General features: G+C 45.1%; 1 protein-coding gene across 5 annotated transcripts in view; it reads left to right on the forward strand.

The window, feature by feature from the left end:
- The window catches only part of DENND3 (DENN domain containing 3), a 64039-nt gene that overhangs the window by 7869 nt on the left and 38569 nt on the right, over positions 1–17601 (forward strand). For all 5 annotated transcript variants that reach the window (XR_014255686.1, XM_082433768.1, XM_082433769.1 and 2 more), the window contains exons 2-7: positions 565–844; positions 1350–1465; positions 3321–3463; positions 3684–3795; positions 14822–14941; positions 15208–15426. Coding sequence is in view for 4 of the 5 variants with exons in the window: in XM_082433768.1 (XP_082289894.1) it covers positions 565–844; positions 1350–1465; positions 3321–3463; positions 3684–3795; positions 14822–14941; positions 15208–15426 (990 nt within the window). In the remaining variant the exon portion in view is untranslated. The remainder of the gene's footprint in view (positions 1–564; positions 845–1349; positions 1466–3320; positions 3464–3683; positions 3796–14821; positions 14942–15207; positions 15427–17601) is intronic.

Genomic DNA, 17601 nt, shown 5'->3' on the forward strand with positions numbered 1-17601 from the left:
TATGTGCGCGGTGGCCCAGTTGGCGAGGCGGGCACGTGTTGGCAAACATGCCCATGTGGGTTTGACAAGATGCAGAGCCCTTCTTGGGGCTCGCCGTCCCCACCATCCTCTGGGGGGACGGGACGGGGGGCCTCCTGGGGGCCCACGGGGGCTGAGCACTTGACCTGTGAGTCCCTGCACTCGCCTCTCGAAAGGGAAGCTCAGAGGGAACAAGTAATTTGCTGCCGTGGTTCCCACAGCGCTGGGATCTGAACCCAGGTCTCCATCGCGGTGCCGGCCCAGAACCGAGCCTTGGAGCCAAGGGGCCAGTCATGGCGTCCCCGTCAGCAGCTGAAGGACCAGGCTCTGAAGGGGTCCGTCACTCGCTGAGTGTAGGGCCTGAGATTTCCTAAAAGCAATTCCTTACCATCTCGAGCTGCTGGTGGGAAAAGCCAGGCATGTGATGCAGAACTCACCGGGGGTTTGGGGGGTGGAGAGGCCAGAAGACAGCAGATGCTACGACGGGAGGGTCGGACAGAGCAGGGCTGGCACCGCTGCGCTGACTCTTATTTCCACCTGCTTTAGGTCGCCCAGAAAAAGGGAGTCAAGAGCCTGTCTTCTCTGGATCCGGAGGTCCTGTCGGTCTTCGTGCCTCCGTTTGTCACTAAGGAGGACAGTCAGCCGGCCGGCGTGAGCTGTGTGACGCTGGGGAAGACCAGGAGGCGCTCCTTCCGGAAGAAGAGAGAGAGGCCCAAGGCGGAGCCCTCGAAGGGCCACCCCGGCGGCCCCAGGGGCCAGGACCCCGAGGACGTGGGCATCCCCAACGGCGTGGACCTGCTCGCCCTGCCGCAGCTCTGCTTCCCAGGTGCGCACCGGCCGGCCTTTTCCCAGACTGGCCAGTTCCTGCTGACGAGCGGGCTTATGCTCTGGCTTCATTTCTCTCACTGAGAGATGTTCAAGTGCCCGGTGTAGAAAACTCAGACTGAGGGCTTGACAGAAGGACCTGTCCGGAGGCTCCACAGAGAAATTGATGCGATTTCCTGCTCTCCTGGATAGGCTGGGACACCCCCTTCCCCACTGGGCTCAGGAAATGGCTACCACGCCAGGTGCGCCCTGAAGGGTCTGTCTGGGGGCCCGTTCCCATGATCCTTCACAAAGTCTTCAGAGCACAGAGTGCCAGCAAAGAAATTGCTGCTGAGGGGGAGGGACTGAGGGAGGTGGTGCACGGCCTGAAGAATTAGCACGTCTGGCCGTCAGAGTGCCACAGCGGACAGAGAGGGGCGTGTCCTGCCGCTTAGGGATAGCCCAGGCCTCACGGTGGATGCCACGTGGCCAGAATGAGGTTCCTTCTTTCTTTTTTCTGCCTACAGGGGGCGTGTGTGTGGCCTCTGAGCCCAAGGAGGACTGCGTCCACTTTCTGGTGCTGACTGATGTCTGCGGCAATAGAACCTACGGTGTGGTTGCCCAGTACTACCGACCCCTGCACGTACGTGATTCCCCCAACTTCCCTCTGAAACTGCGTCTAGGCTGTGGGTTTTTTCCTTTTGCGGTGAAATACACATAATATGGCAATCACCATTTTAGCCATTAAAAAATGTATGATTCAGTGGCATTAAGTACATTCACAATGTTGTGCCACCATCACCACTGTCTAGTTCCAAAACATGTTCGTCACCCCAAAAGGCAGAGTTGTCTCATCAGCAGTGCCTCCCCAGTCCCTGCTGCCCCTGGGCCCCTGGCCACCCTTCATCTGCCTTCTGCTTCTGCTTCTGTGGCTTTGCCTATTCTGAGCATTTCATGTAAGTGGAATCATACTGTACGTGTCCTTTTGTCTCCGGTTTCTCTCACTTGGTGTGATGTTTTCGGAGTTCATCCATGTCGGAGCACATGTCAGCGCTTCCCTCCTTTTAGTAGCTGAGTGATATGCCACGGTGTGTATAAACCACGGTCTGCTTCTCTGTTCCTCAGCTGGTGGACCTTTGGGTTGTTTTCACCTTTCATGTGTGACAGGTGCCTGGGCTGAGGTTTTGAGAGGATGACTCAGTCGTCACGCATTTGGGGAGTGTTTTCTGGCCAGGGCCCTGTGTGTGAACCAGCTGGCCTTGGGGAGTTTGTAGGGAACATGGATGGACCAGAAGGTACAGGGTGACTGGCTGCCTACTTCCAGCCCCAGAGGACCCGGGCACCCAACATATTTTTTTAATGTAGTTTTAAAATTTTTATTGAAATATAGTTGATTTACAATGTTGTGTTGGTTTCAGTGTACAGCAAAGTGATTCAGTTATACATATATATACATATATATTCCTTTTTCAGATTCTTTTATAGGTTTTTACGAGGTGTTGAATGTCTGTGCTATACAGTAGGTCCTTGTTGGTTATCAGTTTTATATATAGTAGTATATATATTTTAATCCCAAACTCCTAATTTATCCCTTCCCTGCTTTCCTATTTGGTAACCATAAGTTTGTTTTCTATGTCTGTGATGCTGTTTCTGTTTTGTAAATAAGTTCATTTGTCTCATCTTTTTAGATTCCACATATAAGGGCTATCATATGGTATTTGTCTTTGTGTGTCTGACTTACTTCGCTTAGTATGATCATCTCTAGGTCCATCCATGTTGCTGCAAATGGCATTATTTTATTCTTTTTATGGCTGAGTAATATTCCTTGTATATATGTACCACCACATCTTCTTTATCCATTCACCTGTCAGTGGACACTTAGGTTGCTTCCATGTCCCGACTACTGTAAATAGTGTGGCTAAGAACATTGGGGTGCGTGTATCTTTTCGAATCATGTTTTTTCCCGCATATATGGTGGGCCCCCCATATTGTGCCCCTTGTAAGCTGTGCAGAGAGCTGTGCCTTCTGGAACCCCACTGCTGTGTTCTTTTCTGCCTGAGATCCCCCCATCACGGGCCGAGGCCCCTCCTGCTCTCTCTTCTGGCCCGTGATGCCCACCTGGCTCCCAGGCCCTCTTGAATATTGCCTTTTCGCTTTTTAAGCAGAGCCCCTTCTTGTGTCTCATTGTGTTCTAACCGTGGTTCCTTCTCACTGAAGGCGGCGAGCTTCTCCAGGGCGGGGACCGGTCTTCCCGTCTCTGTAACCCCAGCACCTCACTCAGACAGAGTGAGCTCCCCACGGGGCCCCGTCGGTGTTGGTGGAGAGAGGCCAGTGCTCGCTCGCACGTGGCAGTGAAACGGGCGGGAGTGGCCAGGCGTGCTGAGGACAGCTGTCCCGCCCCTGTCCAGTGTCCTTTCTGTCTGGAGAGGCCGGCACCATCGACAGTGGAGACTGGGATTTGCGGGTCGGCAGGTGACGCGCTGTTGCTTTCTCTCCAGGACGAGTACTGCTTCTACAACGGCAAGATGCGCTGGGAGGCGTCAGGGCTGGGCCGGAGCGCGGCCGGCTGCTTCGTGCCCTTTGCCGTGTGTGTGGTTTCCAGGTTCCCCTATTACAACGCCCTCAAGGACTGCCTCTCCTGGTGAGCTGCACACACTCCCTGAAAAGCTTGCCTATGCCCCTTTCAGACGCCCCCCGCCCTGGGCAGCCAGGCTTCTGCCGTCTCACACCCAGATCCTTCCCCTGTTGGTGTAAACTCCCGGAACTCCTGACACAGAGATTTCAGCCTTGATTAGCAATGGAGAGGATGACCATTGGATTCTCGGATTTATTTTGTGATTTGATTTTTCTTTCAATTTCAGTTTATTGACTCATCTGAAGATCTGTAAAGATTTCGAAGTTGACAACCATATAAAAGATTTTGCTGCAAAACTATCTTTAATACCTAGCCCGCCTCCTGGACCACTCCATTTGGTAATTAAATTGGAATTGTCTTGTTTTTTCTTTGCAAATTGTAAAAGTAATATGATGAAGATGGTTTATTCGTTTGTTTTTAATTGATGTGTGGTTGATTTACAATGTTGTGTTAATTACTGCTGTACAGCAAAGTGATTCAGTTATACATATATATACATTAAAAAAATTTTTTTTTCCATTATGGTTTATCATAGGATATCGAATATAGTTCTCTGTGCTATACAGTAGGACCTCGTTGTTTATCCATTCTATATATAACAGTTTGTATCTGCCAACCCCAAACTCCCAACCCATCCCTCCCCCAACCCCTTCCCCCTTGGCAACCACCAGTCTGTTCTCTGTGTCCGTGATTCTGTTTCAGTTTCATAGATAGGTTCATTTGTGCCATAGTTTAGATTCCACATGTAAGCGATATCATATGGTATTTGTCTTTCTCTTTCTGACTTACTTCACTTAGTATGATAATCTCTAGGTCCATCCATGTTGCTGCAGATGGCATTATTTTGTTCTTTTTTATGGCTGAGTAGTATTCCATTGTATATATGTACCACATTGATGAAGATGGTTTAAATGTTTTAAATGATTTTTTTAAGTTCTAGCTTTGTTTAAATTATGCTTCTCAAGTTCCTTACAGAAGCATTTTATACACTGTTTCCAAAGGTCAGAAAACTAGAAATAAATTAGAAAATATATTTTCTAAAAATTTTAAAATAAAATTTTGGTCTGAAGTCAAATATTTAGGCCTGAGTTTTGCTGAGTGGCTCATGATAAATAGATGTTGAGCCAGTAATAGGCCCCTTTAGTGGTTAACATGTTAATTCATTACTTGCTATTCAGAAAACACATAAAATTTACTTAAATTACAAATTTCCCCTTTGTTTTTTTTGTCTGGAGTATCGGGTATTCTATTTAACTTGTTAATGTTTTCTCCTGTCCAGTGTGGTTAGTAAAAAGTAACTGGTTTGGTTTTTTTTGTTTGTTTTTTTTGTTGCGGTTGTTATTCACAGCGCCATTCTGTTATTTAATTGATAGAGAAGCGTTTCCTAAACTGAGTTCTGTGAAAAACTGTTCTCAAATGTTTTTGGCTGTTTTTGATGGGAGGTTTCAGGGTTAAGGAAAGTTTGAGAAAGACCTCATTCCCCTTTTGTCGAGTAACATGTCAGACAGCTAAACTGTGTGATGAAACCTGTTTGACTCAGCGATTTACAAACTCATTTAACTGTGGGATGCTTCCTTTTTAAAAAACAGACATCTATTAAATAAACGTCTTGAAATGTACAGTAAATGTCAAGTCAGTTTCACTGTATTCGTCCCCTCTGGAAGATTATACATATAAATCTTGTTTTCCTATATTTTGATTATTATGGACAGTTGAAAAAATAATTTATTAGGATATTTGTGATTATGAACTTAAAATGTATATATTTACTATTACCCTAAACCCAGCAGTCTGCTCGGGGGGTGTGGGGGGACACCCTGCCAAGTGCATTCCCGGCCCGAGGCAGGGCAGGATGTCTGTCTACCTTGGTCCCACTCCCAGAAACCTTTGTGGGGAACATTTGTTGGATTTCCCTGCCAGGCACTCATCTTTATTTTGTGGATAACTGGTATTTTTGTGCAGTGAAATCATCAAAGTTTACATTCTTATTCTAGAAACTCAACACCTGCTCATTGAGGACCTGCTGTAGCAGTGAACCAAATTCCCTGAGTTAGGAACAGGTTTACGGTTTACTGTGATTCCTTATATTCTACCTTTGAACAGAAGCAATGTACAAACAGTACTTAAACGAGTGTTCTGTAATCCACGAGTTTTGGAATCTTGGATTAATTAACATTTGGTTCCTCCATTTCTACCACCCCCATTGGGAAGTTGACTGGGGACGTTCTCGATGCCTTTTTGTCCCACGTCCACCCTATCAGTCTGTCTCCAGTAGCTGTTTCCAGTTTACACACTTCCACTGCCACCCCTGTTCTGGGCCAACAGCTTCTCCCACCTACATGACTTAGGGAACCACTGGTCTGTCCATTTCCATTCTTGACCTTATATTCAGTTCATGCTTTTGCACTGTGGCTGGAGAGATCATTAAAATCTATAAACTGGACTTTCCTTTTGTGCTTAAAACCCCTCGCTTGTTTCTCACTCGTCACCCTCACCCAGACCTGCATCCCTGGCCCCTGTGTCACCATTCAGCCCTGTCCAGCTCCACTCACCCCCTTGCTCACTGTTCTCCAGCTACACTGGACTTCTGTGGGTCCCTTGCAGATGCTGCCACAGGGCCCTTGCATGTGCTGTTCCCGGAAGTACCCCTCTCTCCATTTTCCCCCTCCAGCTCCTGCTCCTTTCTCAGGCCTGGCTCAGACATCAGTTCTCCGGAGCAGCGTCTCCCACACCATCTCTCTCACAGCAGCCCACTCTCCTGCAGAGTTCAGCACGCCTGCAGTTAGGGCTTGTGTGTGCGTGTTTTTTGTTTCATGTCCATTTTCTCCATCAGACTCTGAGCTGCATGAGGACAGAGGCCACGTTCAGAACTGCATTTCCAGGACCAACTACCGTGTCCAGCGCTTAGCTGCTGTCCCATGGAGCTCTGTTCAGTGAATGAATGAGAGAATGTTTCAGCATCGGCCAGCAGTGCTCATTCAGTCAGGGTCTGCATGTTGGTGCCCGTGGTTTGTCCCAGTGGGCTGAGTGTGGATCAGATTTGTCACTGGGATCCTCCACTAACGAGTCTAATTAGCTCTTGGGTCCAAGTTGGTATAAGGGTCATCATTTGTTTTAGGGAGTGTTGTAGAATAGTGGCTGTTTATCGTTGTGAAGAAATCCAAGAGGTCAGTTTAGGCCAATTTCGTCTGACGCAGGAGCTGATTCAGCAGTGTTTTCCAGAACCCACCGCAAACCAACGTCAGGTTAGAGGTTGTCATAGGTAATAGTCGTGAGCTGTGTACCTTGTGTCTTGAATAGTGTGCATGGGCCCCGAGCTGCCGTTTCCTGTTAATTCTGGGTGGGGTCAGCTCTCACCTGTACTGACGGGAGGAGGTGGGAGGCCCCACAGTGTGGGGAGTGAGGAGGCGAGGACCCAGCCCTTTCTCTGACCACCTGGACCACTGGCCTGCGGGGAGCAAAGGCTCTAGGTGCACCCCGCGTCCCCGGGCCTGCTTTGCTTTTATCTCTGCCCTCAGAAGTTCAGATGTTACTTGCTTTTCAAATGATGGGCATAATTGGGTGTGCCCAGTGAAACACACACGTTTTTCTTTTTTTTTTTAATTATTATATTTTTTTAATCAGTCATCAATTTTATACACATCAGTGTATACATGTCAATCTCAATCGCCCAATTCAGCACACCACCATCCTCACCCCACCGTGGTTTCACCTCCTTGGTGTCCATATGTTTGTTCTCTACATCTGTGTCTCAACTTCTGCCCTGCAAACCGGTTCATCTATACCATTTTTCTAGGTTCCACATACATACGTTAATATACGATATTTGTTTTTCTCTTTCTGACTTAGTTCACTCTGTATGACAGACTCTAGATCCATCCACGTCTCAACAAATGACTCAATTTCATTCCTTTTTATGGCTGAGTAATATTCCATTGTATATATGTACCACAACTTCTTTATCCATTCGTCTGTCGACGGGCATTTGGGTTGCTTCCATGACCTGGCTTTGTAAATAGTGCTGCAATGAACATTGGGGTGCATGTGTCTTTTTGAATTACGGTTTTCTCTGGGTATATGCCCAGTAGTGGGATTGCTGGATCATATGGTAATTCTATTTTTAGTTTTTTAAGGAACCTCCATATTGTTCTCCATAGTGGCTGTATCAATTTACATTCCCACCAACAGTGCAAGAGGGTTCCCTTTTCTCCACACCCTCTCCAGCATTTGTTGTTTGTAGATTTTCTGATGATGCCCATTCCAACTGGTGTGAGGTGATACCTCATTGTAGTTTTGATTTGCATTTCTCTGATAATTAGTGATGTTGAGCATCTTTTCATGTGCTTCTTGGCCATCTGTATATCTTCTTTGGAGAAATGTCTATTTAGGTCTTCTGCCCATTTTTGGATTGGGTTGTTTGTTTCTTTAAAATTGAGCTGAATGAGCTGTTTATATATTTTGGAGATTAATCCTTTGTCCGTTGATTCGTTTGCAAATATTTTCTCCCATTCTGAGGGTTGTCTTTTCGTCTTGTTTATGGTTTCCTTTGCTGTGCAAAAGCTTTGAAGTTTCATTAGGTCCCATTTGTTTATTTTTGTTTTTATTTCCATTACTCTAGGAGGTGGATCAAAAAAGATCTTGCTGTGATTTATGTCAAAGAGTGTTCTTCCTATGTTTTCCTCTAAGAGTTTTATAGTGTCTGGTCTTACATGTAGGTTTCTAATCCATTTTGAGTTTATTTTTGTGTATGGTGTTAGGGAGTGTTCTAATTTCATTCTTTTACATGTAGCTGTCCAGTTTTCCCAGCACCACTTATTGAAGAGACTGTCTTTTCTCCATGGTATATCTTTGCCTCGTTTGTCATAGATTAGTTGACCATAGGTGCGTGGGTTTATCTCTGGGCTTTCTATCTTGTTCCATTGATCTATGTTTCTGTTTTTGTGCCAGTACCATATTGTCTTGATTACTGTAGCTTTGTAGTATAGTCTGAAGTCAGGGAGTCTGATTCCTCCAGCTCCGTTTTTTTCCCTCAAGACTGCTTTGGCTATTCGTGGTCTTTTGTGTCTCCATACAAATTTTAAGATGATTTGTTCTAGTTCCGTAAAAAATACCATTGGTAATTTGATAGGGATTGCACTGAATCTGTAGACTGCTTTGGGTAGTATAGTCGTTTTCACAATATTGATTCTTCCAATCCAAGAACATGGTATATCTCTCCATCTGTTGGTATCATCGTTAATTTCTTTCATCAGTGTCTTATACTTTTCTGCATACAGGTCTTTTGTCTCCCTAGGTAGGTTTATTCCTAGGTATTTTATTCTTTTTGTTGCAATGGTAAATGGGAGTGTTTCCATAATTTCCCTTTCAGATTTTTCATCATTAGTGTATAGGAATGCAAGAGATTTCTGTGCATTAATTTTGTACCCTGCCACTTTACCAAATTCATTGATTAGCTCTAGTAGTTTTCTGGTGGCATTTTTAGGATTCTCTATGTATAGTATCATGTCATCTGCAAACAGTGGCAGTTTTACTTCTTCTTTTCCAATTTGTATTCCTTTTATTTCTTTTTCTTCTCTGATTGCCGTGGCTAGGACTTCCAAAACTATGTTGAATAATAGTGGTGAGAGTGGACATCCTTGTCTCGTTCCTGATCTTAGAGGAAATGCTTCTAGTTTTTCACCGTTGAGAATGATGATTGCTGTGGGTTTGTCGTATATGGCCTTTATTATGTTGAGGTAGGTTCCCTCTATGCCCACTTTCTGGAGGGTTTTTATCATAAATGGATGTTGAATTTTGTCAAAAGTTTTTTCTGCATCTATTGAGATGATCATATGGTTTTTATTCTTCAATTTGTTAATATGGTGTATCACATTGATTGATTTGCGTATATTGAAGAATCCTTGCATCCCTGGGATAAATCCCACTTGATCATGGTGTATGATCCTTTTAATGTGTTGTTTGCTAGTATTTTGCTAGTATTTTGTTGAGGATTTTTGCATCTATGTTCATCAGTGATATTGGCCTGTAATTTTCTTTTTTTGTAGTATCTTTGTCTGGTTTTGGTATCAGAGTGATGGTGGCCTCATAGAATGAGTTTGGGAGTGTTCCTTCCTCTGCCATTTTTTGGAAGAGTTTGAGAAGGATGGGTGTTAGCTATTCTCTAAATGTTTGATAGAATTCACCTGTGAAGCCATCTGGTCCTGGACTTTTGTTTGTTGGAAGATTTTTAATCACAGTTTCAATTTCATTACTTGTGATTGGTCTGTTCATATTTTCTGTTTCTTCCTGGTTCAGTCTTGGAAGGTTATACCTTTCTAAGAATTTGTCCATTTCTTCCAGGTTGTCCATTTTATTGGCATAGGGTTGCTTGTAGTAGTCTCTTAGGATGCTTTGTATTTCTGCGGTGTCTGTTGTAAGTTCCCCTTTTTCATTTCTAATTTTATTGATTTGAGTCCTCTCCCTCTTTTTCTTGATGAGTCTGGCTAATGGCTTATCAATTTTGTTTATCTTCTCAAAGAACCAGCCTTTAGTTTTATTGAGCTTTGCTATTGTTTTCTTTGTTTCTATTTCATTTATTTCTGCTCTGATCTTTATGATTTCTTTCCTTCTGCTAACTTTGGGTTTTGTTTGTTCTTCTTTCTCTAGTTCCTTTAGGTGTAAGGTTAGATTGTTTACTTGAGATTTTTCTTGTTTCTCGAGGTAGGCTTGTATAGCTATAAACTTCCCTCTTAGAACTGCTTTTGCTGCATCCCATAGGTTTTGGATCGTCGTGTTTTCATTGTCATTTGTCTCTAGGTATTTTTTGATTTCCTCTTTGATTTCTTCAGTGATCTCTTGGTTATTTAGTAACGTATTGTTTAGCCTCCATGTGTTTGTGTTTTGTTTTGTTTTGTTTTTTAATTAATTTATTTATTTAGGCTGTGGTGGGTCTTCGTTTCTGTGCGAGGGCTTTCTCCAGTTGCGGCAAGCGGGAGCCACTCTTCATCGCGGTGCGCGGGCCTCTCACTGTCGCAGCCTCTCCCGTTGTGGAGCACAAGCTCCAGACGCGCAGGCTCAGCAGTTGTGGCTCATGGGCCTAGCCGCTCCGCGGCATGTGGGATCTTCCTGGACTGGGGCATGAACCCGTGTCCCCTGCATTGGCAGGCGGACTCTTAACCACTGCGCCACCAGGGAAGCCCCTGTGTGTGTTTTTTACGTTTTTTTCCCTGTAATTCATTTCTAATCTCATAGCGTTGTGGTCAGAAAGGATGCTTGATATGATTTCAATTTTCTTAAGTTTACTGAGGCTCGATTTGTGACCCAAGATGTGATCTATCCTGTAGAATGTTCCGTGCGCACTTGAAAAGAAAGTGTAATCTGCTGTTTTTGGATGCAATGTCCTATAAATATCAATTAAATCTATCTGGTCTATTGTGTCATTTAAAGCTTCTGTTTCCTTATTTATTTTCATTTTGGATGATCTGTGCATTGGTGTAAGTGAGGTGTTAAAGTGCCCCACTATTATTGTGTTACTGTCAATTTCCTCTTTTATAGCTGTTAGCAGTTGCCTTATGTATTGAGGTGCTCCTATGTTGGGTGCATATGTATTTATAATTGTTATATCTTCTTCTTGGATTGATCCCTTGATCATTATGTAGTGTCCTTCCTTGTCTCTTGTATCATTCTTTATTTTAAAGTCTGTTTTATCTGATATGAGTATAGCTACTCCAGCTTTCTTTTGATTTCCATTTGCATGGAATATCTTTTTCCATCCCCTCCCTTTCAGTCTGTATGTGTCCCTAGGTCAGAAGTGGGTCTCTTGTAGGCAGCATATATATGGGTCTTGTTTTTGTATCCATTCAGCAAGCCTGTGTCTTTTGGTTGGAGCATTTAATCCATTCACGTTTAAGGTAATTATTGATATGTATGTTCCTATGACCATTTTCTTAATTGTTTTGGGTTTGTTTTTGTAGGTCCTTTTCTTCTCTTGTGTTTCCCACTTAGAGAAGTTCCTTTAGCATTTGTTGTAGAGCTGGTTTGGTGGTGCTGAATTCTCTTAGCTTTTGCTTGTCTGCAAAGCTTTTGATTTCTCCATCAAATCTGAATGAGATCCTTGCCGGGTAGAGTAATCTTGGTTGTAGGTTCTTCCCTTTCATCACTTTAAGTATATCATGCCACTCCCTTCTGGCATGTAGAGTTTCTGCTGAGAAATCAGCTGTTAACCTTATGGGAGTTCCCTTGTATGTTATTTGTCATTTTTCCCTTGCTGCTTTCAATAATTTTTCTTTGTCTTTAATTTTTGCCAATTTGATTACTATGTGTCTCGGTGTGTTTCTCCTTGGGTTTATCCTGTATGGGACTCGCTGCGCTTCCTGGACTTGGGTGGCTATTTCCTTTCCCATGTTAGGGAAGTTTTTGACTATAATCTCTTCAAATATTTTCTCTGGTCCTTTCTCTCTCTCTTCTCCTTCTGGGACCCCTATAATGCGAATGTTGTTGCGTTTAATGTTGTCCCAGAGGTCTCTTAGGCTGTCTTCATTTCTTTTCATTCTTTTTGCTTTAGTCTGTTCCACAGCAGTGAATTCCACCATTCTGTCTTCCAGGTCACTTATCCGTTCTTCTGCCTCAGTTATTCTGCTGTTGATTCCTTCTAGTGTAGTTTTCATTTCAGTTATTGTATTGGTCATCTCTGTTTGTTTGTTCTTTAATTCTTCTAGGTCTTTGTTAAACATTTCTTGCATCTTCTCGATCTTTGCCTCCATTCTTATTCCGAGGTCCTGGATCATCTTCACTATCATTATTCTGAATTCTTTTTCTGGAAGGTTGCCTATCTCCACTTCATTTAGTTGTTTTTCTGGGGTTTTATCTTGTTCCTTCATCTGGTATAAAGCCCTCTGTCTTTTCATCTTGTCTATCTTCCTGTGAATGTGGTTTTTGTTCCACAGGCTGCAGGATTGTAGTTTTTCTTGCTTCTGCTGTCTGCCCTCTGGTGGTTGAGGCTATCTAAGAGGCTTGATGGGAGGCTCTAGTCACGTTTTTCTTCTTACTATTCCCAAGTCACTTTCTATGTTGCTTTGTGTGCGAAGCCTATTGTTTTTCTGGAGCTCCAATCAAGTTGAAATTTACAAAGTATTTACCTCAAATCTCTCTCCCTCCTCAGTTTCTTCATCTGTAAAGTGGGTAGAATAACAGAACCCACCTCAGAGAGCGTGAGTATTGAGTGCTGTGAAGTTGCTACCACAGCACCTGAAACATCGCAGTAGCAATGTTGCTGGTAGAGTGACTCACGTATGTGGTTGGTTCTTATCTTTTTTTTTGGCTGCATTGGGTCTTTGTTGCTGTGCGCAGGCTTTCTCTAGTTGCGGCGAGCAGGGGCTACTCTTCATTGTGGTGCGGTGACCTCTCCTGTTGCGGAGCACAGGCTCTAGGTGCGTGGGCTTCCGTAGTTGCAACACGCGGGCTCAGTAGTTGTGGCACGTGTGTTCTAGAGCACAGGCTCAGTAGTTGTGGCTCATGGTCTTAGTTGCTCCGTGCCATGTGGGATCTTCCCAGGCCAGGGCTCAAACCTATGTCCCCTGCATTGGCAGGCGGATCCTTAACCACTGCACCACCAGGGAAGTCCTGGTTCTTATCTTTAATGGGGTGTCTGGCTGACACATTTCCTTTTTTTTGATTTGGTCATTTTTGATTTTTATTTTTTAAAAATTTTTATTAGAGTATAGTTGATTCACAATGTTGCATTAGTTTCAGGTGTACAGCAAAGTGAATCAGTTATACATATACATATACCCATTCTTTAGATCCTTTTCCCGCATAGGTCATTACAGAGTATTGAGTAGAGTTCCCTGTGCTGTGTGGTAGGTCCTTATTAGCCATCTGTTTTATATATAGTAGTGTGTATATGTCCATCCCAATCTCCCAGTTTATCCCTCCCCCTGCCCCCCGGCTTTCCCCTGGTAACCATAAGTTTGTTTCCTAAATCTGTGACTCTGTTTCTGTTTTTACAAAGTTCATTTGCGCCACTTTTTTTAGATTCCACATATAAGTGATATCATATGATATTTGTCTTTCTCTGTCTGACCTACTTCACTCAGTACGACAATCTCTAGGTCCACCCATGTTGCTTCAAATGGCATTATTTCGTTCTTTTTTATGGCTGAGTAATATTCCACTGTGTATATGTACTACATCTTCTTTATCCATTCACACATTTCCTTTTTGAAATACTGAGGAGAGTTTTTCATTATAAACTTTATAATTGTTAATAATTCATCACAACTTGGAATACTTAACTCTGCTTTACTTTGTTTTGTTTTGCTTTAAAACAAACGCATCGGTCACATAAGTGAATCCACCTTATTTTTAATGTCTTGCTTCTGTAGCCAAACTGGGAACAAGAAAGCGAAGAGGCCCCAAGTATTGGTCGGAGGCACTTGCAGATGTCCCAACTGTCAGAAATGACAGTCTCTTTTCTTGTTTTTGTTTTGTTTTGTTTTGTTTTTTAACGTGAAAATAGAATAGTGACTAAGGTGACTGGAAGAAAGTGTGAATAGTGAACATTTTGTCCTGTGGCCCTTTTTCTTGACCCAATACTCTGCTGCCCTCCATTTCTCATCCTTTCATGCCTTTCCTAGAGGAAGCCTCTCTGTCATCAGATTCAATCGCTTCTTTCTGTTCTGTTTCCCCAAAGCTCTGCTCGTGCTCAGACCCCTCCATCTGCTCGTGGAAGAGCCCTTGCAGAGTGCCTCCTGTGTGTCTGAGACCAGGGGAGGCTTAACCCTGCTGTTCCCAGCTCCACCTTCTTGGAGGGACCGCACCGCCCTCCTTCACGTCTGCCTCGACCTTTAACACATAATAGGCATCCTGTGAACGTGGGATTTGTATTTGAAGTGTCATTTTTAAATACCCTCATTTAGAAAAATAAAGTGTCGTTAAAATTTTTTTGTAAATTCCATGTCTTTAAGGAGCTTTGACTGTTAAATTGAAAATATAAGCGAATACGTAATAAGTAGTAACCGAGAATAATGCCTACTGGTTAAGATTAGTTTGAACATGCTTGATTTAGAGTTTGTGCTCGTTGGGATGGATATCTGGAGGCCGTTTATCTTTGTTTTGTCAATGAACTGTTTCCTAATTAATTAAAGAGTTTAAGGGAGTTTGGCTGAAAAAGACATTAAGTCCTCAATTCGTTATGAAACGTTCCTGGCAGTTCTCTTTATCATCTCTAGACTGTTTTGTTTCTCTGTGACATTGAAGGTGACAGCATGAGTCTTCACAAGTGTTTTCTAACTCAGACGCTTTCTGAGCCAAAATGGTGAATTTCAGTGCCTTCAGCCTCCTCTGGGAGCAGCTCCCTGAGCTAATGATGGAAATTGGTCATTGCAGATATTGAACATGAAACCACTACAGATCGTATTTCCCTCGAGAGCAGACCCTGAAAGCCCCCTCATCGACCTGGACCTTCACCTGCCCTTACTGCGCTTCAGACCTGAGAAGGTGCTACAGGTACGCGTCCTTCCACACCTGTGAGCATCTCATGCTAACTGGCTTAATGGGGCCTCACAACTACTCAGAACACGTATCTTTGTGCTTAAAGCCGACAGTCACCACAGAGCACGCTGTTTGCCCGCAGCACTTTTCTGGGGTCAGGGTGGCTTTGGTCCTGGCAAGTGGAGCGGGGACGGCAGGGTGGAAGCGGCCCCGCGCCCGGCCTCGTCGGGTGGCGCCCTCGCAGCGTTTCAGGCTTGCTCGCGGTGTTGTTGCTTCCCCAGATCCTAACCTGCCTTCTGACGGAGCAGCACGTCGTGTTCTTCTCATCCAGCTGGGCTCTGCTGACGCTCGTGGCTGAGTGCTTCATGGCCTACCTGCACCCCCTGCAGTGGCAGCACACCTTCGTCCCCATCCTGTCGCGACACATGCTGGACTTCGTCATGGCGCCCACGTCCTTTCTCATGGGCTGCCACCTGGACCACTTTGAAGAAGTCAGCAAGGTTAGGCACCCGCCGCTGGATTGAGAGCATTGACTCACGTGGGCGCTTTGCGAGGACGCGTGGGAAGCTGCTGGGAGGTGCCCTGTGGTGTGGGCGGGTGCAGAGGCCCGCCGTCACTCCATCACCGGGCACTAGTGCTGCCTCCTTGTCCTCAAGGCCACACCCTGATGCCACTTCTCAGGCCACTTAAATTCACGGCAGCTCTGGTGGCTTCCAGGGGTTTTCAGGGAGGTGAGGGCAGGCGTTGGAGTTGAGGGAACTGATTTCAAGTCTCACCTCTGCTGCTTACTAGTTCTGCGACCCTGAGTGACTTACTGGCCTTTGCTAAGCCTCAGTCTCCTCATCTGTGAAGTGGGCACGGCCTCGGCCTCCCAGGCAGGGCTCTGGCTGAGGAATGTCCCCCGTCCTGCCTGGCAGGTGACTGGCTTTCGTGGATGGGAGCCACCATTGTTATCACTCCATATTTTCCATTTTCACTTTTTTGATTAAGCCTCTGTTGTTCATTAAAACCGTGGCCCTGGGCTTCCCTGGTGGCGCAGTGGTTGAGAATCTGCCTGCTAATGCAGGGGACACGGGTTCGAGCCCTGGTCTGGGAAGATCCCACGTGCCGCAGAGCAGCTGGGCCCGTGAGCCACAATTACTGAGCCTGCGCGTCTGGAGCCTGTGCTCCGCAACAAGAGAGGCCGCGACAGTGAGAGGCCCGCGCACCGCGATGAAGAGTGGCCCCCGCTCGCCACAACTAGAGAGAGCCCTGGCACAGAAACGAAGACCCAACACAGCCATAAATTAATTAATTTAAAAAAAAAACAAAAAACAAAACCGTGGCCCTACTTCCTAGAAGAATGCAGGTGCATGCAGGGTATTACTCGGTGTCCAAGGGGTCCGTGGGCCTTGCTGAATCCAGTGGCCGTTTACTGGATTCAGCTTGGGGGCTGACCTGGGTCGGGGTGGTAGGCCTTCAGTGTCCTGGTCGTGAGAGGGCAGGGAGTGTGCTGGCCACATCATCATGGCAGCGTCAAGGGGCCGATAGAGCAGGCTGGCATACAGTAAGTGCTTAAAATGCAGCAGCTGTTTTTACTGCTGTGCTGATGGGGTGCATTTCGAAGGGGAGCTCACGCCACAGGTTTGTGATAAACCGTGACATCGCCAGCAGGAAGAGCGGGTTGGGTTTTCTTAAAACAGCTTTTCTTCAGATACAATTTGCATACCACAGAGTTTCCCGGACTTAACTGTACAACTCAGTGGCTTTAGGAACTTGGTAGAGCTCTGACAACTAATTTTAGACTCTTTGGTCAGCCCACAAAGAAACCCTGCATGTGTTAGCTGTCATCCCCCAACCCCCTCAGACCCTGACGACCACCATCTACTTTCTATCTCTGTGGAGTTGCCTGTTGTGTATACGTGGGTTTTACATAAATGGAATCATTCAATGCGTGGTCTTTTATGACTGGCTTCTTTCACTTAGCGGCATGTTTTTTGAGGTTCATCCGTGTAGCAGCACGTTATTTTCATTGCCGAGTAGGATTCCCTTGAATGAAGAGGCCACGGTTGTTTATCCATTCAGGAGTTGAGAACATTTGAGGCTGTTTCGATGTTTTGACCGTTGTGAATAATGCAGCTGTGAACACTCATGTACAAGTTTTTGTGTGGACATGCGTTCGTTTACCTTGATACGTACCTAGGAGAGGAATTTCCGGGTCAGGTGCCAGCGCTGTGTTTAACCATTTGAGAAATGTCCAGACTGCTGTTCCCCGCTGCTGCCCCAGACACCTTCCCTCCAGCAGAGGGAGAGCTCCGATTTCCGCTTGTCTTCTGTCTTTTTGATTCTAATCCTCCTGCTGGGTAGTTTTGATGTGCGTTTTCCCAATGACTAGCGATGTGCAGCACTTTTCCTTGTGCTTATTGGTAGTTGGTACAGGGTAGGTTCTCATTTAACTTCTTATTTTATTATTTTTAAATTTTTATTAGAGTATAGTTGACTTACAACGTTGTGTTTAACTTTTTATTTTGAAAATTTCTAAGTGTACGCAAAGGCTGAGAGAAGAGTGGAAGGGATGCCGTGCACCCCTCTCTGTCCTCAGCCATCGTCCAGTTTTTTCCTGGCGTTTTAGAGCAAATCTTGGCCAAGCCCAGCGCCCCTTCCTGGGGCGGAGCCGGGATGTCTGTTGTTGGCAG

Source organism: Balaenoptera physalus (assembly GCF_965194825.1).
Source record: "Balaenoptera physalus genome assembly, chromosome: 17".
NCBI classification, from domain to species: domain Eukaryota; kingdom Metazoa; phylum Chordata; class Mammalia; order Artiodactyla; family Balaenopteridae; genus Balaenoptera; species Balaenoptera physalus.